The sequence below is a fragment of the Ambystoma mexicanum genome, chromosome 4q (assembly GCF_040938575.1).
Source record: "Ambystoma mexicanum isolate Mex_15411 chromosome 4q, UKY_AmexF1_1, whole genome shotgun sequence".
Taxonomy (NCBI): Eukaryota; Metazoa; Chordata; class Amphibia; order Caudata; family Ambystomatidae; genus Ambystoma; species Ambystoma mexicanum.
The window spans coordinates 1,105,726,325-1,105,752,822 of record NC_090928.1 but is presented as its reverse complement, the minus strand read 5'-3'; the positions used below and the strand labels follow the sequence as shown (position 1 = coordinate 1,105,752,822).

Sequence of the window (26,498 nt, the reverse complement as noted above, 5' to 3'; positions counted from 1 at the left end):
CTAGAGAGTGTTCATAGGTGGAGAAAGAAACCAGGGAGTGTTGATAGATGGATTGGGAAACTAGAGAGTGTTCATAGGTGAAGTAGGAAACTAGAGAGTGTTCATGGTGGAGAAAGAAACTAGGGAGTCTTGATAGATGGATTGGGAAACTAGAGAGTGTTCATAGGTGGAGAAAGAAACCAGGGAGTGTTGATAGATGGATTGGGAAACTAGAGAGTGTTCATAGGTGAAGTAGGAAACCCCGGAGTGTTGATAGGTGGATTAGGAAACTGGAGAGTGTTCATAAATGAAGTAGGAAACCCGGGAGTGTTGATGGGTGCATAAGGAAACCGGGGAGTGTTGATATGTGGATTAGGAAACTAGAGAGTGTTCATAAATGAAGTAGGAAACCCGGGAGTGTTGATGGGTGCATAAGGAAACTGGGGAGTGTTGATATGTGGATTAGGAAACTAGAGAGTGTTCATAGATGAAGTAGGAAACCAGGGAGTGTTGATAGGTGGATTAGGAAACCAGGGAGTGTTGATATGTGGATTAGGAAACTAGAGAGTGTTCATAGATGAAGTAGGAAACCAGGGAGTGTTGATAGGTAGATTAGGAAACCAGGGAGTGTTGATAGGTGGATTAGGAAACTAGAGAGTGTTCAAAGGTGGAGTAAGAAACCAGGGAGTGTTGATAGGTGGATTAGGAAACTAGAGAGTGTTCATAGGAGAAGTAGGAAACCAGGGAGTGTTGAGTGTTGATAGGTGGATTAGGAAACGAGAGTGTGTTCAAAGGTGGAGTAAGAAACCAGGGAGTGTTGAGTGTTGATAGGTGGATTAGGAAAATAGAGTGTGCTCATAGGTGGAGTAGGAAACCAGGGAGTGTTGATATGTGGATTAGGAAACCAGGGAGTGTTCATAGATGAAGGAGGAAACCAGGGAGTATTGATAGGTGGTTTAGGAAACTAGAGAGTGTTCATAGATGAAGTAGGAAACCAGGGAGTGTTGATAGGTGGATTAGGAAACCAGGGAGTGTTGATAGGTGGATTAGGAAACTAGAGAGTGTTCATAGGAGAAGTAGGAAACCAGGGAGTGTTGAGTGTTGATATGTAGATCAGGAAACCAGGGAGTGTTCATAGGTGAAGTTGGAAACCAGGGAGTGTTCATAGGTGGATTAGGAAACCAGGGAGTGTTCATAGGTGGAGTAAGAAACCAGGGAGTGTTGATATGTGGATTAGGAAACTAGGGAGTGTTCATAGATGAAGTAGGAAACCAGGGAGTGTTGATAGCTGGATTAGGAAACCAGGGATTGTTGATAGGTGGATTAGGAAACTAGAGAGTGTTCAAATGTGGAGTAAGAAACCAGGGAGTGTTGAGTGTTGATAGGTGGTTTAGGAAATTAGAGAGTGTTCAAAGGTCAGGTAAGAAACCAGGGAGTGTTGATGGGTGGATTAGGAAACCAGGGAGGGTTGATAGGTGGATTAGGAAACCTGGGAGGGTTGATAGGTGGATTAGGAAACCAGGAAGGGTTGATAGGGGGATTAGGAACCCAGGGAGTGTTGATAGGTGGTTGTGCAATATGTTCAACATCAAAATGCGTGCCTTTGTATTATACTTTCAAACTACTACTTTTGATAATCTGTAAACCAAATGATTATGCATTTTTTTGTGAATAACTCTGGTTTTCAACTTTCAGAACCTGCGGACAGATATAGTGATGGATGTCGGCATGAGCCTTAACCCGGCCATAGATATTGGACAGGTCAGTAAGGTGGATCAGTCGGAATCTTGAACATTTGGTGTGTGTCAATATGTGAAAAAAACTGCACATGACATCTGGATAAAGATGTAATGGGTTTATTTTAAAAGTATTTTACGCTCTGCCAATCATCATGGTGGTGGTCTTATGGCACCAATACCTTGCCCAAGGTGTTGGCGTATTGTGCTCCTGTCTGGGGTAATCAGACAATAGTCTGTGGAGGAAAAAAAAGTGAAAACAGAATAATAGTGAGGGGTGAAGAAAATCAGGGTTAGGAAAGGCACACATAAAACAGACTGTGAAGATATGACGTGGTCAAGGTAGACAGGGGCGGATGTATACGTGGGGGTGCATGTGTGATGTTTGGTATTGTATCAGACTAAATGTTGATAAGAAAGAGGGAACATAGGATATCTTGTGCTAACAAGTATTTTCCAGTGATCAATGCATTTGCTATCTTGGAGGCAAATACTAGAATGAGTGAGAGCATAGTTGTGTGATGACCTCGAGATATGCTCAGGAAACCTTTAAAGTGCAGGGACCACACTTGGCTGATAGGATTTTATAGGTGCCCTCTACAAACCCCACCTAAACCCAACCTATATAATCTGTGAATACCAGCTGTCAGACGTGACAGAGCCAAGAGCTGGCTGCCTAAGCAGGTTAATTTGAAGAACCACAAAAAGGAAAAGTGAATGGGGGGAAAGCAAGTGAAACTCACCCTACAAGAAACATTCTTGCATGGCTTCCACATGAGGGTAAATTCACATGTGCAAACTGTAGGAGATTGTGTGATGACCTTGTATTGCTTTTGAAATGTTCTCTTTAGTGTTTCCCAGCCATTGACTGCATTTTCTGTATTTATAATAGCATGCGAGTTATGGGTAGTTAAAATGGATAGTGCTGATGTATGGTGTCCTGTGTAGTTAAAATGGATAGAGCTGTATTTGGTGGCTTTGGCAGTTAAAATGAAGAGAGCTGCTGCTTGATTTCCTGGGTAGTTCAATTGGATAGAGCTGCTGTTTGGTGACATGCATAGTTAAAATGGATAGAACTGTTGTTTGGTGATCTAGGTAGTTACATTGGTAGAGCTGTTGTTTGGTGTACATTGGATAAAGAGCTGTTAGGTGTCCTGGGTTGTGAAAATAGATAGAACTGCTGTTGGTGTCCTGTGAAGGTACAATGAATAGAGCTGCTGTTTTGTGTTCAGGGTAGTTCAAATGGAATGCAGTTTGATGTCATGGATAGTTACATTGGATAGAGCAGTTGTTTGGTGGCCTTGGTAGTTACATTTGATAGAACTGCTGTTTGGTGTCCTGGATAGTTACAATTGATAGAGCTGCTGTTTGGTGTCCTGGATAGTTACATTTGATAGAGCTTCTGTTTGATGTCCTGGATAGTTACATTTGATAGAGCTGCTGTTTGGTATCCCGGATAGTTAAATGTGATAGAGCTGCTGTTTGTTGTCCTCGATAGTTAAATTTGCTAGAGCTGCTGTTTGGTTTCCTGGATAGTTACATTTGATAGAGCTGTTGTTTGGTGGCCTGGATAGTTACATTTGATAGAGCTTCTGTTTGGTGTCATGGCTAGTGAAAATAGATAGAGCTGCTGTTTGATATCCTCGATAGTAAAATTTGATAGTGCTGCTGTTTGGTGTCCTGGATAGTTACATTTGATAGTGCTGCTGTTTGGTGTCCTGGCTAGTGAAAATAGATAGAGCTGCTGTTTGGCGTGCACGTTTTTTTTCGATTGCCGGTTGTAATGCCCAAGCCGTTCGCAGAAAAAAAACATAAGCCTAACTTTTTCCAATTGTGGTGTTGCTCCACAATTATAGTACTGTGCTAGTCCACTCTACCTCTCTGCCCCGCCGTACCATGCACCGCTCACATGCGTATTAATTTTCAGCGTGACTCTGACTCCTGCCCTTTGCCCTCTTCTGCTCCTGCCATAGTTTGTATACAGGGAATGCACATTTTTGTTGATGTAAATTATGTAACCCCAAAATACGTCTCCAAAATTGATTAAAACACCACATTGATATAAGTGGCATAGATAGTACACAATAACATTTTATGTGAGTACTTAATAAACATAATATGAAAATTGCAGGCATAGAACAAATAGACCAACAATGTATATTAAGGGGGACCACTGATGGATATTCACCCTAACAACACACCCAAAGTTTCCACACTAAAAGTGTTAGGACACTAGTTTCTTTGTTTCTTTTTCTGTTATAAGTTACTCTATATGTAACTGCTTGCAATCCAACAATCTAACTATTCCGTAATAAAATGTCTCACCCTAGATCACGCTGCTGGGTCGCTTATCTAGAGTTAGGGGATAGGAAGATAAACTTGCCCTATGTCTAACTGAGTTTATTCATCTTTTGTTCTACATATATAAAAAGCACAATCTATGTGCATTCCGCCTAGCAGGTTTGGCTACTAAAATCAACAAACATACACAATTAAAATTAAAATAAATAGTCTAAAGGTTGTTTGAAATATCCTGTATTATCACTAAATTAGGATATTACCCAGACAAAAATGTATCTCTTTCAAGCAGTTGTTGTGCTGTTAATTGCTGACACCTCTGGAGGGCACAAAATGTCCTTGGTTGTCAAGAGGTATGAAACAAGCCTACCGGTTTCAGTGGTATGAGATAGATAAACCACTTTCTTCAGGGCCACAGCTAACAGTGCTGTGTACACTAGAGTGGAGCGTATTCGCTGTGCATCATTCCACACCTGGATAGTGTACAAACGGGGTGGCAAAGGGGAGGGGGAGAGAGAACAGGAGGGGAACAGAAGGGCACAAAACACATTTCAGTTTGTTACATCCTGTGTGTCAGTTCGCTGTGATGGAATTTGATGTTCTCCCTGTTATGATGCCATTTCCCTCTCCTTACCCTTCTGGGTGCACATCTGAATCAGGCAAAATCAGACAATTATTTCTTCTAATGTTGTGTTCTTTACTTTTCAATGTGGGCGGTCTAATATTGGAAACTTCCTGTTAGGACCTGTAAGAGTGTAAAAATAGCTCTATCAGGTCAGTTTCATAATTGCAGGGCTGCTTTTCTAAAGCTTGTCAAACAATTTATGATAGCAGTGACTATCTCGGTGGGCTGACTTCTGTCAAATCCTCGTGTCTGGCTTCCTAATGCTAATTGCTTTTAGCAATATAGAGAAAGTGCTCATCTTCTGTGTCATTCCATAATAACCCTTTGCATCAGAGATCTGCTACGCATGAGCGGTATGTAAGTGACTTCAATGCAGCACTCCAACTAAGTCAATGCCTAGTCTGGGATGCCCAATGGAAGCAGCCCTTATTTATATATATTTTTATGTCAAAGTTCTTTAAATCTGGATGATGAACCCTTGTATAACGCCCCTCTCTTTGGATCTCCACGACCTCACTGAGCCAAGAAGTAGGTTTGTTTTGCAAATTAAAAGGTTTATTTGAATAATTAAACAATATATATATATCACACTTTTATGAACAAAAAGAATATTTGAATAGCACACTTATGAATATGGACGGTACTCAACAATGGGCAATATTACAAAATTGACACTCTCTTTAATCACTAAGGAGTATGAATATGGGGGATACCGTAGCATAGAATACTTTACGTAATTCAAGGAAATGCAATAATGGGAAAGAATGCAACACAGAAATAAACTTGATATGATTTCAACAAAAGATAATATGATCACTTTTTCCCCTATGACTACTCACTGCCCCCCTATGCAATATGAAGAAATGCAAATGAGGGCACACAGGTTTCAGGAATACAATCAAGAATGCAGTTCAATTCCAGTTTCGCCAGCAAGCTTAGAGAGACACAGGAATGATTTTAAAACAGAGGTCAAAATGCTTTTGAATGTGATTGCAATGGATGGACAAATATGCTAAATTGATTTTAATTCACTAAAGAGATTCAGGATGAGTGGTAGTTACTTTAGATTGGTTCAGGTCAACACTAGCAATGAACATTTCGCTTCTAGGATGTGCGGTTCAAAAGATACAGATGTTTTTGTGAAGGTAGATTTTCAGAAATAAAGTAAAGATTTCAGAATGACAGATGGCGCTTTACAGATTTGGAATCAACAGGATGAACACAGGATTCTATAATGCAGTTCTGGATAGGTTGAAATGAATGGAAGAGAATTACTCTAAACTAAGAGATTGGTTCTGTACAGTTCTAGACTAGATTCTCACTCCTAGTTTTGGAATGGAATGGAAATGGGCCCGGACAAGATCTGGTCAAGGGATTGGGCTGCGGTTCTCACGCCACCGGACAGGTCAGGCACCCTGGTCTGTGATCAGCACTGCACGGCGGTCTGCGTGGCCTCTTAGACTGGATCAAGCGGGTCCTGGATACAGCTCTGCTTTCTCTGGATCTTGGTTCTAGCACAGGGTTCTTGGCTAGAAGCAAACAGCACAGTCCAGCTGTTGAGAATATGGTTGCAAAAGATTCTGAGGCCTGTTGAAGAGGATTCAGCTTGTGGATTAGGCCTCTCTGCTTCAAGGTTCTAGAGTTTGGTTCTAGAGTTGGTTCTAGATCTGGAGTCTGGAGTCTGGATTCTAAGTTCTGGTCTCTGGAGTCTTTCGGCAGGGTGCTGTGCAAGAATCAGTTGAGTAGTGGAAAGGTGTGTGTCTCATCTGTCCTAAGCAGCCTCTATTTATGTGTTTCCAAAGTGGGTGTGGAGGCTGATTCTACATGCCCAACCCCCTAAGGATTTGATAGGTTAGAGAATTTCCTGCCGCCTAACTGGAGAAGGGAATAGTGTGTCATCCTGTGTCATCAGGTGTCATGTTTATGGCTTAAGGAAAGAACACTCCCCATTGCTTTTACTTAGAAAATCAATTTTTCATAACAAACATATTTCCAAGGTGCACAATTTGTTCATAATACATACACACATCACAAATTAATGAAGTCACGTCTCTGTTCAAGTCCCATGTTCCTATGAGCTTGGTTTCAGAAATGACAACTTATTCACGCTTTTGGTGGGTTTTGCAATATTGGTTCTGCACCATGTTTGATACATGCATGCAGATCCTCCCTGGGCATATTACTGTAAGTTCTTATGTTCTTAGCAAAAACACTACAGCTGCAATCTTAATAAATCCCGGAGTTTAGTCTCAGAACATCACACGGCGTCCAGCTTAGTCTTCAATTGTGAATGAATTTGTCATTTTAAGAATCCCAAAGTTTCATATTTTGGTCAGCTTGGTAAAATGTGTTATACGCAATTTTATAAAACATACATTTGCATTCAATTCAATACACACCTCAGTCTGGTCCGCCCCCCAGAGCTGGGTGAGTCAGATGGTCACATGGCCTGCCTTTCTGCTAGAGCAGTTGTTGACCAGGCACACCCAAATCAGCATATTCTATTCAGTCAAGGAATCTATTGTCTCTTTTTCCTGCCAGCAGGGGAAATCTCCTCCTCTCACAACAGTTCTAATTAACATGTCCATGCAATATCCTCTCCTGTTGGTAGGAAGGACAAGATGTGAAGGGTTCCCATGGACAGAAGGCCTCTTGAAGTTTTAACTAAATCAGATTGTTTTCTAGTCAATTGCAACTTAGTTCCTTTTAAAAAAAAAATACATTTATAAACTCACAATAAGCAACATATCTTTAAATCAAGTATTTTTCAACAATGAAATCACTATGTGGCACTCTATATGGCATTTTGATAGAATTCTCTTCTTTGGCATAGTTTGGGTTCAGTTGTTCAGTTTTTCAAAGAATGTGGTTTTAAAACGCTGGCTTCTGGTAGTGGTGAGTACCGGTATTGCACCCATTTTTGACAGCTGTCTTTACATCATTGGCCCTCATTAGGACCCCGGCGCTAACCAATGGTGCTATTAGTGCCATGGTTAACGCCGGTAACTACCGACTCCACCATGGTTAAATGGGAAATTACCACCCCATTCCAAGGTTGGCGGGGCAGTAATTCCCCATTTACCATTGGCCCTTCCCCATTCCCATTTTTGCCCCATAGGGCTCAATGGGAATGGGGAAGGAGGTAATTATGGTACCGCAAATTGCGGTACCATAATTACCTTCAAAGTCCCTTTGCGGGTCCCTACTTTAACGGCTGGTCCAGACCAGCCGTTAAGGTCAGGAGCCGCAAAGGGACCTCGTAGTAAGGCGTTAAGGGGTTAACGGCGCCTCAACCTTTTATGGCGCCGTTAACCCATTAACGCCAGGGTCCTAATGAGGGCCAGTAGCTTTAAAATGGGATTTAGCCTGATAGCATATGATTCTTGCTGACATTGTGTTGATGTGGATTCTTGCAGCAGAATAATGTGGAACACCCAACAAGAAGGCTGGATCTTTATGGTGATTTGTGAGCCATGATTTTAGCACATTTGACAAGCAAGAAAATGAATTCCCAAACAGCTCTGTGTTGCTTTTGGCAATCAGCATTGCTTTTTCCAAGTGGTTTCAGGCTGCTTTGTGGATGGCCCAATGGTGGTTTTAGGCAGTGATCTCCTGTGCTCACTAAGATAGGCAAAAGTGGATGGCAGCCTATTAGATTTTTACTGCGCATTTTTGGATGGTTTTGAGCAAGCAGCATGCTTTCCAGTGGCCATTCTGATGTTTCTGCTGCCAGCAATGCGCAGTACTGTTGCAAGGCTTGGATGAGTGGGTTGATGCATCCCACAGGTAACTCACATCAGCCGTTGCTGTCTTCTGTGTCTGTTTTGTGTAGATTTAACAGCGCGATGCAACACATGCGCCGTTCTGTGTTTTTCTTTATTTATGTAACTAGATCATAGAACAGAGCTCGCTAAGAGTCTATCTTGGTCAATCCGTGTGCTCCATAGTTCAGTGTTACAACAACAGCACACAGTTAAGTATGTAATGCCTCTTTCTCCTCCATTATGGGTGAGCCACCCCTGGGTGTAAGGCTGGGTTAGCCGCTGGCTTTGGGGTGCTTATGTGATAGAGCTAAAGATTTGAGATGTGGTCTAGATCCGTGAAGGTTTTTAAGGTGGTCTGTGAGTGTAATGTAAGGTGGTAGGAGATTAAGGAGCGAGTCGGTTCGTTGGAGACAAGAGGGGAATTGGGATTAGTGTGGTGCAGAAGGAGAGACTCGCCCAACTGAGTCCAATCTGTTGAGGTTATTGATTGAAGTCTTGTGTGTCCTGCCTCGCTCGGTTGCATTCTGCAACGCTGATAGACTGCTCATTACCATCTCATAATGGCAAATGGTGATGACTGACTGTGCTGTGCTCTCAAATTTCAATCAGTATACCTCTAAACACATGGGAGATGCTCATATTGATTGAAAATGTTATACAGTATCCCAGATTAATTGAATTTATGTAGGAGCACCATTGGCCTCTGTTCTAATTATTTTGACTGAGGACAGTTCTACTTAGTTTCTTGACTTAGCCTTAAATAAAGGCAATCAAGATGACAAAGAATCACTTTCCTCATTCTTCTCCGTTCCTGCAGATTGAAGGAGGATTTGTCCAAGGCCTGGGCCTGTTCACCATGGAGGAGCTGCGCTACTCCCCTGAAGGCTCTTTGTACACGCGCGGGCCTGGAATGTACAAGATCCCTGGTTTTGGAGACATTGCCACGGAATTTAACGTCTCACTGCTCCGCGACAGTCCGAACAGCAAAGCCATCTACTCCTCCAAGGTAATACACCGAGATCAACAGTTTCCTCCCAACGCGCAAATGTGCAATGTTTGTAAGATGAACACTTGATGACCGAGGTATGAACGAAGAGACGTCAATAGTGATGATATAAGCGCGCAGTAATAAAAAGCTCACAGATCGTAAAGGACAGGTTATTTGATTGGACATAGTACCTGGCAAAAAACACCCAAGAGAAGGCTGGGCGTTTGCTTCATTACATTCTCCCCTGATTCATGCAATTATTTGCGTGTAAAACAGGAAATTGCGCGCCATTCTGCCTGAAAATCCCCATTCGTCAAACAGCTATTTGCGGGCAGAATGGCACGCCAACCACCGTTTTACACGCAAATAATTCCATGAATCAGGGATAATGTCTCATTGATGTTGCTCTCTGAAGCAAGTATTGCACTTCATGCTTTAGTAGTTTAAACATGACTTGTTCATAATGGATATGCCAGCAGTTTGCCAATCAATTAGCAACTACAAAAAATATAGTTTTTCTCTGCTTACAAAGTAGTTTGTCCTCATTCTCTTAAAATATATGTATATGACTGAAGCCTCCATTTTGATGAAATCTGAGGTCTTCGGAATGATTGCACGTATTTCACTGACTTTTTAGTCCGCCATTTCAGGACTGCATCGATTAGCATCAATAGATTTGTGTGACTTTGTTCAGAGACATTCCTAATTTGCAGAAAATGTTCCCGAATATATCAGTTTACCGAAGAATGAACATCCTCCGTTTGTAAAGACAGGGAAACCTTCGTCAGGACATGGGCCTCTGCTTTGGCTTGCTCCTGAAAGTAAAGAGCACTTTTGCTTGTGATTGAAATTCTGCCATCCTTCATTTCCACCACGCACCACTTCACTTTCACTGGGGTAATTTCTCCAAAATAAGAACACCCTTTTGTCTTAAAATGCCTTGAACATAGATGTGCCAAAGTGTTCACACCGACACAAAATGACTAATGCAGGAAATAAAGGGCCACTTTTCCGTCAACGTTTAGCAAAGCAGGCCAAGTCAGAGTGCCATTTAGAGACTGGACACCATTGGCAAACACACATTAACGTCTTATTTTAATTGATTCAAGTCAAACCTAAACACCTACACTGACAACACTGAGACTTTCCTTCACAATAACACACCCATCAAACTCGCTGCCTTTTTTTGCAAGTCACACAAGAAGAATAGTTTGATGATAGAAATGTATTTTTTTTACGATGAGTCTTTACAATAACATATATGCAGACATTTTACAATGGCGAATAAATAAAAATAACACATTTTATATTTGTGCCATTAATGTCTTGCTAGGACAGCTGGCTTGCTCTGTAGACCCCCAGCCCTCCACCCCCCCCCCACCCGGAGATTGACCACGAATGGCCAGGCTGGTCATTCACTTATCATAGATGACAGATCAAGCAAGAAAAAATGCAAACAGCAGAGGATCCAAAACTTGTCCAAGCGCCAACCAAAGCCAGACCTAATCTCATTGGACAACCTGTTAGCAGTCCTGTTTCTCTGTCATTGTGCTTGTGTGCATATTAAGCCATATTTACAGCAGAGTACTGTCAAGACTAAACTACTCAGATCCTTTCCATAGGAACAACTATTCTGTGTACCCACCTATGATAGCCTAATCTTCACAAAGCACCCATGTAACTTTCACCCTGTGTGCTTTGTGCACTCTGTGGGAAGGTGCATCATTACGCGCACATTGTTAGATGCAAGATTAATTTCTTTAAACCAGCATTGAACTGTGAAAACGTCCTCTGCCTGCCTCTCTTTGGGGAACACCAGTGGGGTAACTAACACGGCAGGGTTTCTCGCAAGTGGATGATGGGGGTGTGGAGGATGAGGAGATATGTGGACGGTCCCCTGGTCACCCTCACTTAGTCCCATTTTCAGGGAGGGGGGCAGTTACATAGTTATCACGTGTGACAGGTACCCTTTTAGGGGCACCACCTCTACACCAGGGAATCAGAAAACAGATGGGGTCAGGGAAATCAGACTGAGGGTGTAGGAATTCCATCTAACTCTACAAAGGGCAAAGGGAGCCTGAATTAGGATTCCATCCATTGTACAAGTCCTCCATTGCCTTACATGCGAGAAAGAATAAGCTCAGGGAGTCCACCAATGGGGGAGGGTTAGGAGACGACAACCAAAAAGAAGAGCATCTCAGGGGGAGAGACTAGCCAGCCTCAAGCCCCACAACAGAATTAGAAGCAATCAGGGGGTGGTGCCACAGCCAATCCATGCATCAGCTGCCTGTAGAGAAACACCTGAGTTTCCTTTCCCCTGATAGACACTCAAAGTCATGGCCCGGGTGTTACAGGCACCCCCAGAGGTATGGAAGAGCCAATTGCTAGACAAAAATTACAAATGCAGGAACAAAGTACACTTTTCTATTAAAGTTTAGCAAAACAGAGCAAGTCGGCGTGCCATTTAGAGACCAATCGCAACACCCACTCCCTCGCACTCCCCCTGCTTTGCCTCGTGGCTTCCATCTAGCCAACTTCCACCCCTATCTGCCCCTAGTTCCTCTTGACTTATTGGCTGTTCGTTAACTTCCTGGGCCTTGCCATCCCAATGTCTTGTCTGCTAACTGCCGTGGCTTTTTAATTTTTTCTGTTCTAATGTTGCTTCCTATCCCTACACACTATTCTTAACACCCATCCACTATCCACTTAGCCACTCTGAATGTCGCCGATTGTCCCCTTTTTGTCAATTCTCATCCTCTCAGTAATATTGCTCCATGGAATGCACGTTCAGTTTGTAATAAGCCCCATTCTGTCTTAGATACTTTCTGTCGTCTTAACCTACACTTTCTCTGCATTACCGAAAATTGGATCTCTTCTCTTAACTCTGTCACTCCAGCAGCACTTTCTACTACTTCTTGCTCCTTTATAAACACTCCCCCCTATCAGGCTGTGGGGGAGGGGTCCATATACTTTTCCACTCTTCCTCTATTACTGCTCCCGCTCCTACCTCTCTCCCTCTCTTCCCCTCCTTCGAGTACCGTTATACTTCATTTCTGAAGCCTCATTCTTTAGCCTTTCATGTAATCTATCGCCCGCCAGGCCCTGTCAGCTCTTTCTGTGCTGACCTTGATGTCCTTCTCTCATCACTTCTTCCATCCCTGATTTCCCTTATAATCTTGGGTGACTTAAACCTTCGTCTCTTTGCTACTCATTGTATGTTTGTTTGGTTGTTTGTTTATTTGTGCGTGCGCGAGACCCGATGGCATCAGGGCGCGAAGGCAAGAATACTTTAAGCTTACAAGTTACAATTACAGGTTAAATAGTCGCATAGTTACAGAGTAATAGTTAAAAACATGATGATATCAGTGCAACAAAAGGAATGCATATATTTACAAATAGGAAATGTACAATACAGAAAGCAGGGTTTCGATTAGTTATGAATCAAATTATCAGAAAGGCTAGATCTTATTGGTTGTTTTCTTTGAGCCACTTAATGTTGTTTAATCTAAAGTGTGGGAAGGACTGGTCACACCTTAGAGTAGCTGGCAGGGAGTTCCACAATTGGGCCGCTTTGACCGAGAAACTATTTCCTCCGGTAGTGGTCATTTTGAATGGGGGCACAGCTAAGCAGTTGGTGTAGGCTTCTCTGGTGGGTTTGGCTGTGGCTCTTCTTTTGAACCTATCTGTTAAGTATTTAGGTGCTAAGTTATCGATGCATTTGAATGTTAGTGAGGCTGTTTTCATTTTAATTTTATCAACAGTAGAGAGCGAGTTAGACTGTCTTCTAACTGATGATGTGTGTTTTCTTTTTGGGATTCCTAGGGCTGCTCTAAGGGCATTATTTTGCATTATTTGGATTTTTTGCGTAGTATGTTTGTTGGAACCCAGGTAGAGAATGTTGCAATAATCCAATTTGGATAGCAAAAGTGCTCTTGCCAATGTGAGGCAGTTAATAGTGGCGAGATATGGTTTTGCTGCTCTGATCAGCTTGCAGGTGTAGGAGGTGGCAGAAGCCATCACGTTCACTTGCTTTGTCAAGGTAAGACAGGAGTTGAGGTAAAAACCTAGCGCTTTTACCTTTTTAGCTACTTTGATAGTATGGCCGTCTATAACAATGGATGAGTACTCTTGGTTCCGTTTTGTGATGTTTTTTGCAGTCCCCAGTATAATGAGTTCCGTTTTATCATCATTCAGGCATAGACCGTGATGAGCCATCCATGCCTGTATGATGAGGTATATCTTATTCACCAAGGCCAAATCCTGTTTGTAATCCCCCGAAAGTTGAATGAGAATCTGGGTGTCATCTGCATAGTTAGTGTAGGTGACACCTAGAAGGTCCAGATCATCAAACAGGGCTTAGTGAAAATGTGTACATTGTGGGGGAGACGCAAGATCCCTGGGGTACACCACATGTAATAGGCACGGGGTCTGCAGCTGCTGAAGTAGAGAAGACCCTCATAGTTCTTTCACTTGGGAATGTTTTGATCCACACGATGGCATGTGAGGAGAAGTGTGCAGCTGATTCTAGGTGAGTACAGAGCACTTTGTGATCCACCAGGTCAAACGCTGCTGAGAGATTCAAAAGGAGGAGCAGGGCAGTTTTTCCCTGGTCTCTAAGCTCATCGACCTGGGTTTTCAGATCGATGAGTGCGGTTTGGTACCATGCTGTGGTCTGAAACTTGATTGCCGGGTACCTAGGAGTTGATGCAGCTCCAGGAATTTTTGGATCTGTAGGTAAGCCACTCTATCTAAAACTTTTCGTAGAAATGGCACTGTGGTGATCGGCCTGTAGTTTGTGGGTATGGCCGGGTCTAGAGTTTGCTTCTTAAGGAGTGAAAGGTCCCACGATTGCTTAAGATTACTTGGTATCATGCCTGAGGAAAATGAGGCATTGTTGAGTTTGGATATAAATGGTGATAGATCTCTAGCAGCATCTTTTATTAATTGTGCTGGGCAGATATCACCTCAGCAGTTTGACGGGTTGAGCGAAAGTATTGTTTTCTCAACCTCTAAGATGGATACTTTAGTGAAGTTGAATCTTAGTTCAGGTTTTGAGGTAGTGGGTGGTTCGCCCCTCTGATTAGTAGCGGGAGGTATATTACTTTTTTCTTGTCGATTTTGAGTTGGAGGGTAGCAATTTTATCATTAAGCACTTTCTGGGTATTGGAGCACCACGTTTTATTTTTGTCACAGTTATCAGGTACTGGGATAGGGTTCTCTAGTTACTTTAGTATTGTGAATAACTCCTTAGTACCAGATTTGTCAAAACTTTCTTTTTTGGCTTTCCGTATTTTGATTTTGTATTTAGTGGAAGCGCTGATGAGGGCTGCTTTATTAGCCTCTGATGGTATCAGTCTCCAGTAGGATTCGCATCTGTTTTTCGTTCCTTAGTGATTTGAGGTATGGAGTGAACCAGGCATTTAGATGTGCTCTAGGCTTGCTATTTCTCAGATTCAGTGGGGCAATAGTATCCAGGGCGTTTGCCATGGCTAAGTTGAATTTGTTAACTAGTGATGTAGGGTCTAGTGTGTCAGGTAGCGCATTTAAGGTTGGGAGGATCAGTGGTAATTGCCTGTCTGCAGTTATGTTTCTTTTATTTCTTGTTGGCATGGGTGGAGCTAGTGTATTATCCTGAGGTTGGGTAGTTTTAGCGTCTATAGAAAATGCTACCCAGTCAAGTGTTCGACCTTTCTCGTGGGTAGGCTGTAATACTCTTTGGGTAAAACCAAGTTCACTGAGGACATTGGCTACATTAGTCGCCTGCAAATCTTTGTGGCCATTGAAGCCTAAGTTCAATGACCGCATTATTCTCTCCCTCTGCTGTCCATCCTTGATTCTTACCAGCTCTCCCATATTCACACTCCCCCTTCTCATATCTCTGGTTCCCACTTGGATCTTATCTTTTCTTCTGCCTTATCCACTACCTTCGTCTCAGCATCTCTTGTATGCTCTTCGGATCATTATCTTCTTTCTCTATTATTCCTCCTTTCTGCCATCTTTCGGTTGCCTCTCTCTCTTCTCCATCTCTGACACACTATCATCTGGACCTCTGCTCTTTTAATACCTCTTTTTTCATCTTTTCTTTTTCTTCCCTTGTTCCCCCTCATTCTGCTTTTATCTAATTTTCAGTTGATAATGCTGCTTCCTCTCTTTCTCCAGTCGTATCCTCTTCTTTGACTGTCTCTGCCTTTTCTCGTATTCGCAAGCCTCCCCAGCCATGGTTTGAACCCCAGGTTTGCTCTCTGCCCAACCTCTCTGACATGCTGAGGCTCGTTGGGTGAAAATCCTATTCTGATTCTGACTCTTCTATCCTTTCTGCCTTTCACTCTCTATTTGATACTGCTCTACTTTCTGCAAAACAAATCATGCTATTCTGAACTCCTTAACTCCTGTTCTTCCTACCCTTGCCGTCTTTTCCAGACTTTAACTCATATTCTCTCCCGCCCCTCACACCCTACACTTGCCTCACCCCTCTCAGACACAAGTGTGGCTTCTTACTTCTCCTCCAAGGTCGCCCTCTTGTGCTTGGATATCACCCTTTCATAAACTACTTCAATCATTGCCCATTCGTCTCCCCCTGTGTCTATATCCTCATTCCATATTATCACTGATGATGACACTGCCCTTTCTCTCTATAGAGCTCACACTACAACAGCACCCTCTAATACTATTCCTTCCTCTCTTATTACTAAAATCTATCCTTGTCTATTGCCTTAACTTACTGCACTGTTTCATTTCTCTCTGGAAACTAAATCCTTTCCGTCCTCATTTAAACATGCCACCATTCTCCCTATCCTAAAAAAAAAACTCTCTTGATCGTTCTCTCCCTTCCAACTTCCAGCCTACATCACATCTCCCTTATCTTTCTAAACTCCTGGAATGCCTCACTTACTCCCAACTTTCTACTTTTATTACTGTTGACTCCATTCGTCCCTGCTTTCCATCTGGTTTTCGCCCCTGTCATTCCACTGAGACTGCTCTTCCTTCTGTTTGTAACTCACTTCTTTCTGCACGCCATCTAAAACATTCTTCCCTCTTGATTCTTCTTGACTTGTCAGCCACCTTCGACACTGTAGATCACTCCATTCATTCTTCTATTTCCTCTCTTGGATTCTCTGGGTCTGTTCTTTGTTGGCTCCAGTCCCACCCATTCAATTTCCACTATTCTAAGTCTAGGCCTGGCAAACCTACTCCAACACTCCCTCTTCACCATGGTGTTCCCCAAGACTGTCTTCGGCCCTCTTCGTTTGTCCCTCTACACCTGTCCTCTTGACTCTATTATTTCTTCTTTTGGTTTATCTCACCATGTCTACCCTGATGACCCTCAGCTCTTTCTATTGTTTTCTGACTTCTCCTCCTCTAGCCATTCCACCCTGACCTCTTGCTTACTGGCTATCCAATCTTGGATGTCAGACCACTGCCTTGTCCTTAACTGCCTTGTTCATTTATGTCCTACTCCATCTATCCCCCTTCCACTGCCTCCTATCATTTCCTTTCCTCCTTCTTTGCTTTCTATTCCTCTTTCAGCACGCAATGTAGGTGTCCACCTTGATTCTTCTCTTCCCCCCGATATCTCAACTCTCTCTCCTTCCTGCAGAGGCCATCTATTTAATTTATGCAAAGCCTGACCTTTGTATACTTTCCATGTTGCCAAACACTTAATCTCGTCTTTTATCTTTTCTCATCTTTTCTACTGCTCCTGCCTTCTCTTCGGTCTTCTCACTTCTCACCTCAGACTTCTCAAATATATTTATAACTCTGTTGTTCATCTGCTTTTCTCACTTGCTCTTCGTGACTCCATCTCTCCTGTTCTTTCTTCCTTTTATTGGCTATCCTTCCACTCCAGCCTCAGGTACAATTTCCTCTGTCTTGTCTAAAATTCTTCATAATGTTGCTCCCCCTTACTTCTCTCCCCTCCTCTCATAGCATGAATCTCTCTGTTCCCAATCCCAATTCCTTCTATCAGTTCCCTGTCCACCATGTGCTCAATCATGGTTTCGCTCCTTCTCTATTCTAGCCCCTTTTCTCTGGAACTCACATCCTCTCTCTCTTCGCTCTGCTTCCTCCTATCCCCTCTTTCGGTCTAGCCTCAAGCATCATTTGCTTGCACTGTACTGTTTTGGTTTTCTGGCTGTTTTTTCATCAAAATTGTACCGTCTTTTGATTTCACTGTCAAGCACTTTGGCGTAAAGCGCGCTACAAATCAAAATAAAATACAAATAATTACCCACATCAGGACTGTAGACCATTGAGGAGGGTGCAGAGCTTCACAGTCAATCCCCATCCCAGCTGACACACCTGAGTCTCCTTTCACTAGAGAGAGAGGCTGGGAGGCATGGCTTAAATCTTATATAAACCCGACTGGAAGTAATTGTAGTAGGAGCTGCATACCAGCGATGAAAGACAGATGCTGTTTTGTGGAAGCTGGAGGAGAGAGCCCAGGGTTCTGGAGCAGGAGCATAGCCCAGCAGGCTGAATGAGAGGTCCAGAAGGCTTGGTCACACTGGATCCTGGGTGCAGGTGAGAGACCAATTAGTGTAACCTGAGAACCCAGCACAACTGGAGCTACTGGCAGGTAGAGAGGGAGTTGTGGCCAAATAGAGTAAAGGTGACCTGGGAGAAAATTGTACACTAAAGGGTGAGACAGTGATTGAGACAAAGATCTGGCAAGTGGAGACCGTTTTTTCCAAAGGGGTGAAGAAGGTGATTAGGGGAGAAATCCGAAGAGCATGGAATGAAGGGCTGAAGAAGGTGACCTTTCTGGCACATGAATACACCAGGACAGCATTGATAAAGGGGCAAACAAGGTGATAAGTAGAGTGGTGACAAACCTATTTGAAATGGTGAAGGTGAGAAGAACTCTTGGAAGAAGTCCCTAAAGAGATTTATAGGGTGATAAGACTAGAGAGCAGATGGAGTATTTTTCATACCAGAAAGGAATACAAAAGGAAATAGCCTTGGAGGAGAGAGACTGAGAGTTGGCGGAAGTTCTAAAAGCAGGGTGGGGAAGCAGGAGCCCAGAGGGCCGAAAGAACTCCCTGGTCAAGCCTATAAAGAGGAGATGGCAACCATCTTCCCCAGTCAAGGCCCCCTGGTCGACGCCTCAGACTCCTGTAAGTGCCATGCCTGATGCTGAAGACTTGCATTCCTTGTTTACTGTAATGCAAGGAATCTCAGGAGTTGGACTGCCTCGTGGAGGTGTCTGGAGGGATACCTGATGACAGTAACAAACAGAGGACAAAAGGAGGAAATGGTGAAAAGGGAACATACCCCTGTCAGACCAGCAGGCCTAAAGCACCAAGGCCTCAGTGATAACGCGAAAGCCCTGAACACTGGAAAACCACAGAAGTTTCGCTTTTGTTAAGACTTCTTTTTGGGCACTGTGTCCACTTCCCAGGAGGGGTACCCTGGCATCACCTGAGTCCTGAGAGACATTGTGAACTTTGAAATTCCCCAAACCATAGTTACAGACCACTGGGTTATCCTAACACTTTTCATCGCTACTCTAAGCCTTCTCCATTTATGCTGTAATAATACCCTAATAAATCATATTAAATGTAAGTTCTCAAGTGTGCCTGGTCTTTTGTTCCCCATTCTGTTATTTGATAGATAGTGTGAGTAGTCAGATCAGAGGCCTAACTCACATAGACCAACCAATGGTAAGATCCCAGTACTACCCAACTAGGGATTATACCTAGAGCATTGATACATTGGCAAACCAAGGAGAGGCTAGTGAAAGCCTCCCGGTGATACCCACCCTTCTTCTCCCTTACATCTCAGTCCTGGACCTTAACACCAATAGTGGCCTTGTGGGCTTCCCACTTCTGAAAATCAATAGTCCCACCATGATGAGGAAGGCACCACAGATGACAGACCCAGGGTCAAGCAGAGAGGAGACACTGCTAACCTCAATACTTAACTGGAGAACACCCTGGGTCACAGAGGTCCAAACCGTCTCCCTGTTTGAAGTGGATGTCTGAGCATATAGTAGGATTCCAAACAACAACAGGAGAAAAACACAGGAGGAGATGTTGATGAAGACAATCAGTAAAAAAGGTAAGGAAACAAAATCAGAGTATGTACACCAAAAAATTGAACTAATGAGGACAAAGGTAAAGTCTGCAGAGAAAGTAGAAGAGGGCCTAGAACAGAACCCTGAGGTACTCCATAAAGCAGCGATATAGCAGAAGAAATGGAGCATTTACAGGAGACATGGCAGGAACTATTAAAGCGATAAGAGGAGTACCAGGCTAGTTCAGTACCAAGAGGAGAACGAGAAAGAAATAAGCTATTCAACAGTATTGAAAGCAGATACATCTAAGAGAACGCAAACAAAAGGTTGTTTATAGTGTTGAGCATGCAAAATACAACCAGAAACAGAGAGACCATATGTTTCAGTAGAATAGTTGCCCCTAAACCCTGACTGAAAAGGTGAACAAAGATTATGAGAATTAAGATAGCTTGACAACTGAGATAAAACTAGTCTTTTAATAATCTTTGACAAATATGGAAGTAAAGAGATTGCACAAAAATGAGAATCCTTAAAAGTACTAAGGACAGTATACTGTTTAAAATGATCAGGGAGACAGCCTGATTGCAGAGAGGAATTATATAAAACAACAAGATTGGATGGAATACAAGGAAAACATGATTTCATCATAGAGGCAGCCACGGGGTGAGAAGATGCAGTTGTAGAATGTGATCTAGCAATTAATGAAGCAACTTCAAATTCCGATATTGGAGCAAAAGATGAAAATGAAAAATTACAGGATGGAGAACTAGAACTCGACTGAGAGAAGGATTTATTTTCACTAGAAGAACAAATTCCCAATTTCCTCAATATTAGCGATAAAGAAGCAAAGTCATCAGAATTAAGCATGGCAGTGCAAGTCTGGAACTGGGATGGGGAAGCAAAGAGTACATATTTCATTGAAGAAGAAGGAAGAAGTTCAATTTACAGGAAGAACAACAATGATAAGGCTAGGAGCAGAATAGACAGAGAGAAATTGACTAATCCATAGTTTAGGCGTCAAAAGCATAATACAAAGGAAACAAGATTGTGCCCAATGGAGACATGGAATATTCAAAAACAACAAGATGGAGCAATACCATAGAGAAAATATTAGGGGCCGTCCCAGATGAACTCGAAGACAATGCAGAGGAAAAGGAAAAAGAGCTGGGTGGGGAAAAGAAGTGAATGAAGAACAGCAATGAATGGAGGGATGTGCAAACATGGTGGAAGCATACAAAGGAGGCAAACAGCAGAATTGAAGATGGAGTGGGGACGACCAAGGGCATAAGAGGAAAGTCCAACAAGAAGAGAAGAACAGTAATCAGATGGGAGAATCACATAGCAAGAGTAATAGTTTTGGCAGCAGAAAAGATAAGACACTGTTAAATGATATGACTATTAAAGAGCTGATTGCAAAAAGACTGAGAATGAGTAGACGTGTTAAGAGACGAGCCACAGAAAATACCAAAGTTACAAAAAAAGATGAGGACAGGGAGAGAGAGAATCAAGATAAAAAAAAGATATATAAGGGAGGGAAATAATCATGCGTTGAAGGCCATGGAAAAGGTGAACTGCAGTGAAGAGAGTGAGAAAGCATCCAAAACTAGACACCTAAAAGACAGTCAGAAGTAGAAGAATGCAGTGAGTTAAAAAAGAAAACGAGAATAAGATCAGAAAGTCATCAGCATAAACATGATCACAAAAGACACATGACTGCATGTAGAAGTGAAAGATGTATTATAGTAGGACGAATGTGAGGGGCCGAGGATGGAGCCTTGCTAAACCCCGAAATGTAAAGGTAGAGAAGATGATTTCCCACAACATGAGGCAGAATATGTACAGTTAGAAAGAGAAGAGGAAAACCAGAACCGAACAGTGCCAGATGTACCAAGAGAAAAAAGAGGAGAAAAAAGAACATAACGATCCACTGTGTGAAATACAGCAGATAGATCAAGCAGAATTAAGAGAGAGCATTGTTTAGCGCGACGAGAAGCAGTAAGAGAGTTGGTGATACTCAAAAGAGCACCTTTGGTAGAGTGAGCAGGACAAAACCCAGATAATACGGGGGAAGAAGAGAGAGTGAGCAGGACAGAACACAGGTTGTACGGGGGAAGAAGAGAGAGTGAGCAGGACAAAAACCAGATTATAGAGGGGGAAGAAGAGAGAATGAGCAGGACAAAACCCAGATTATAGAGGGGGAAGAAGAGAGAGTGAGCAGGACAGAACCCAGATTATATGGGGGAAGAAGAGAGTGTGAGCAGGACAGAACCCAGATTATACGGGGGAAGAAGAGAGAGTGAGCAGGACAGAACCCAGATTATATGGGGGAAGAAGAGAGACTGAGCAGGACAGAACCCAGATTATATGGGGGAAGAAGAGAGAGTGAGCAGGACAGAACCCAGATTATATGGGGGAAGAAGAGAGAGTGAGCAGGACAGAACCCAGATTATATGGGGGAAGAAGAGAGAGTGAGCAGGACAGAACCCAGATTATACAAGGGAAGAAGAGAGAGTGAGCAGGACAGAACCCAAATTATATGGGGGAAGAAGAGAGACTGAGCAGGAAAGAACCCAGATTATATGGGGGAAGAAGAGAGAGTGAGCAGGACAGAACCCAGATTATAGAGCGGGAAGAAGAGAGAATGAGCTGGACAGAACCCAGATTAAAGAGTGGGGATGATAAAATTAGACTTCAGACATAAGGACAGTTGAGCATAGACAGCATATTCCAAAGGTTTATAAAAAAAAGGAAGAAGAGGACGAAGCAACAGGAGGAAGGATCAAGAAAGGATTTTTAAGTGCTTGGAGAATTTTGTCATGCTTAAAGGGAAAAGGAAAAATACCAGTAGAAAGAGAAAAATTATAGAGAGAGATCAAATAAGGATGCAAAAAGGTTATACCAGAAGAATAAGAACGGACGAACAAGGATCAATCATACTGAGCAGGAGTAAGGCTAGCTTGTTGAAACAAGTGAGCGAGTGACTTTGCAGAGTGCGAGGAAAAGCAAGAAAGTGAAATAGAAACAGCCCGGAAAGGCCTCATGAAGGTTAACTGTATGTGAAATCCACAGAGAGGTGTGCCTGCAAGGAACACGGCTTGGGTGGTGGCATATGTATGTGAAATCCACAGATAGGTGTGCCTGTAAGGAGCACCTCTTGGATGGTGGCGTAAATAGTATGTGAAATCCAAAGATAGCTGTGCCTGTAAGGAGCACTTCTTGGATGGTGGCGTAAGTATGTGAAATCCACAGATAGGTGTGCCTGTAAGGAGCACGTCTTGGATGGTGGCGTAAATAGTATGTGAAATCCAAAGATAGCTGTGCCTGTAAGGAGCACTTCTTGGATGGTGGCGTAAGTATGTGAAATCCACAGATAACTGCGCCTGTAAGGAACACGTCTTGGATGGTGACGTAAGTTTGTGAAATCCACAGATAGGTCTGCCTGTAAGGAACACGGCTTGTCTGGTGGCGTAAGTGTGTGGAATCCACAGACAGGTGTGCCTGGAAGGAACACGTCTTGGATATTGTCATAAGTATGTGACATCCACAGATAGGTGTGCCTATAAGGAACATGTCTTGGATAGTGGCTTAAGTATTTGAAATCCCCAGATAGGTGTGCCTGTAAGGAACACGTCTTGTCTGGTGGCGTAAGTGTGTGGAATCCACAGATAGGTGATGGTGGCGTAGGTGCGTGAAATCCACAGATAGGTGTGCCTGTAAGGAACACGGCTTGGATGGTGGCGTAAGTATGTGAAATCCACAGATAGGTGTGCCTGTAAGGAGCATGTCTTGGATGGTGGCGTAACTTTGTGAAATCGACAGATAGCTCTGCCTGTGAGGAACACGTCTTGACTAGTGGCGTAAGTGTGTGAAATCCACAGATAGGTGGGCCTGTAAGGAACACGTCTTGACTAGCGGCGCAAGTGTGTGAAATCCACAGATAGGTGTGCCTGTAAGGAGCACGTCTTGGATGGTGACGTAAGTATGTGAAATCCACAGATAGCTGTGCCTGTAAGGAGCACATCTTGGATGGTGGCGTAAGTTTGTGAAATCCACAGATAGGTGTGCCTGCAAGGAAGACGGCTTGGATGGTGGCGTAAGTATGTGAAATCCACAGATAGGTGTGCCTCTAAGGAGCACGTCTTGTCTGGTGGCGTAAGTGTGTGGAATCCACAGATAGGTGTGCTTGTAAGGAACACGTCTTGGATGTTGGCGTAAGTATATGAAATCCACAGATAGGTGTGCCTGTAAGGAACACGTCTTGGATGTTGGCATAAGTATTTGAAAGCCCCAGATAGGTGTGCCTGTAAGGAACACGTCTTGACTAGTGGCGTAAGTGCGTGAAATCCACAGATAGGTGTGCATGTAAGGAACACGTCTTGGATGGTGGCGTGTTATATAACTAAAGCACTAGAGGCTGCCCCAAAGGAGGTCAGTGTGGCCAGATACTAAATGCTGTTATTTCTCAGCACATCAAAAATGAGAGGAAAAGGAACATATCAGTATATTGATGTTAAAAAGGAGTCAACGTTGATTTTTTAATAAACCTGGTTTCAATGTTAGATAGACAATTGGCTCCTGCACAGTAAAGCAAAGATGAAAGTGGTCATTTTAAACATTCATGGTATATTTATAGGCTGAGAAGTCAGAAGGGCTTCCCACTTCTCTTTGGGTATGGATGGACGCATATCAATAACCTCCAGGAGAAAGGAAAATGACTTGTAGCAGTGTTGGACAATGACTTTATCAGGGCTTCCAGATTGGTGAATAACTTTCTGCTTTTTCTGCATTCGAAAACTAAGCATGACCTATCCTTTACTCTGAGGCATAATCGATCAATCCAGCCTGGACTACTAAAAACCCACCATATTTGGGGTTGCCCAAAAATCACATTCTATAATTACAGAAAGAGTGTGTCTAGCCGCTTGCGTTAATCGTAGTCTACAAAATAAATATACCCGATGAAAAAGTATCTCAGTGTCTCAGTCTCACCTAGTAAAAAGATACTTTTGATATTTTTGCTGTGATTGTTTAAGAAACCTCTAGAGCAGGATTCATACATTTTGCACCTGGCGGTATCAATGACTGTACCTTGATCAGCTGATCTGCTGGTCCACTGTGTAACAAATGAACAAATTGGCTGGGTCTCCTGCCCTGCAAGCTTTCTCCCCAGCAAGCTCTCCTCCTCTGCAAGCTTCTTTCATTAAAAATAAACTGGTGGGTTTTTAAGCGGCGAATGTAAAATTGCCATGGCAAGATTTTATGATGTGTTTGTCGATCTATGACCTAAAATATGTCCTCTTCTTCATTGTGTTTTGATCATCTACGATCTTATGAAAAGATTCCTCTTTTCCATTCATATGTTTAGGCCGTTGGGGAGCCGCCACTCTTCTTGGCAGCTTCAATCTTTTTTGCCATTAAAGATGCCATCCACTCAGCGAGGAATGAAGTCGGTTTGACGGGACCCTTCAGGCTCGACAGCCCCGCCACCCCAGAGAGGATACGAGTGGCATGTGTTGACAACTTCACCAAACTGGTACTTTACATTTTGTGGGCATTTTCTTTCTTGATCACGTTGAGGCATACCAAACAAGAATATGCATGCAAAACACATATATATATATATATATATATATACTTAGAGAACTATTTAAAGGGCTTTTGGCTTAAAACAATGTATGCATTTTTAACCAATTCTTATCCTTTCCCTAACTTTTTGACTGATTACTAGTAAAGCTAATGCTCTTTCTGAATTGATTATCTCACACAATGTCATGCTATAGAGAGCAAACATGTGTATTATGTTTTATCAGAATCATTTAATTACCACAAAATGGTTGGTATTATTATGAATTAGAACTCTCCTTTACCATTTATTGAATTGTTTCAATTTTAAACTAACAAATGACATAGCATAAATTACCAATAAATATATACATTAATAAATACATTGTAGACTCTTCCTGGTCACATTTCTGCTATATCATGAATGCATTTGTCAGCTGTGGGATAGGAAAGGATATCTTGTGAAGGTCAACTTCTTATTATGTATCTTTCGATTAACAAATGCCATCATGTAACACCTGTTCTCATTGCCCGCAGTGTCCAGAGGCCCAACAAGGCACCTTTAAACCATGGGATGTGAGAGTATGAAGGAGCAACCTTGAAGGACCGCCCATCAAAAAATATTTTACTACTGGTACAAAGATGTGACTTTAGGTTTTGCTTTAAATTAACTGCATTGCAACATTGTCATAGGGAACAGACTGCTGGGGATTCAAAAGATGAACACAAATACCAGATATGGATTCAACTACCCACCTGTGGATGTCTGTATGAATTGCTGCTGTCAAGAAAGACACAACTTCAGAGCCTAATGGATATTGGTCAGTGGTGGTCCTGGGTCCTCTTGGAGAAGAAATCCTTTCTGGCAATGGCAGATATGAGTGAAGTCATTTAGAGATGCAGAAATAAATCAGTAGTCCATTCTCTTGTTGACCATATTCCTGGAAACCAGTTGATGATCATCGATGTTCAAGTACCATAGTTGGTTCGGAGGGCACATTGTACTACTGTTCCCAGCAAGAAGTGACCCATACATGGCTATCCTGTTCTTGTATTTATGCCTTGCTAGAGCTAAGTGTTAACAATAGTGCTTGTCGCAAGCAGCTTTTAAATTAATGGGAAACGTGCATATGAAATAAGACTGAATTAAATGTATTGTACATAGTTATTTAGGTTTTTTATAACTTTGTTAATGATGTAAAAATTGCCTGGGCCTTCAGTCGCCTGATGACCCACCTGATTTCACAAAGCGGCATTATCTTAAGAATGTTGTACAGGAATGTAAATTGCTAAATAAAGTATTTTCTCAGTCTGTCCTTAATATTCCTACTTGTTTCCTAATTTCTAAGCAATATTGTTCCCTGGGAGTAGGGCTAATTTATCTCTGCTAGGTGCTTTACTATGTTAATGCTCCTGGCAGGCTTGCCTAGTTCTTTGGTCCTAAGGAACGTTCTACCTATCTGCTCTCAGGATCAACTGGCATTTGAAGGATGGCCTGTTGGCTGAAACCAGTGTGGATAGATTGTGTGAATAC

General features: G+C 42.6%; 1 protein-coding gene across 1 annotated transcript in view; it reads left to right on the top strand.

Moving 5' to 3' along the window:
* Positions 1-26,285, top strand: part of LOC138468215 (xanthine dehydrogenase/oxidase-like) — a 551,126-nt gene extending 524,841 nt beyond the window's left edge. Inside the window, exons 33-36 of the mRNA XM_069608675.1 lie at positions 1,675-1,740; positions 9,220-9,408; positions 24,768-24,935; positions 25,502-26,285. Of these exons, the coding sequence (XP_069464776.1) occupies positions 1,675-1,740; positions 9,220-9,408; positions 24,768-24,935; positions 25,502-25,552 (474 nt within the window). The 3' untranslated portion in view covers positions 25,553-26,285. The remainder of the gene's footprint in view (positions 1-1,674; positions 1,741-9,219; positions 9,409-24,767; positions 24,936-25,501) is intronic.
* The last annotated feature ends 213 nt before the right edge of the window (positions 26,286-26,498 follow it).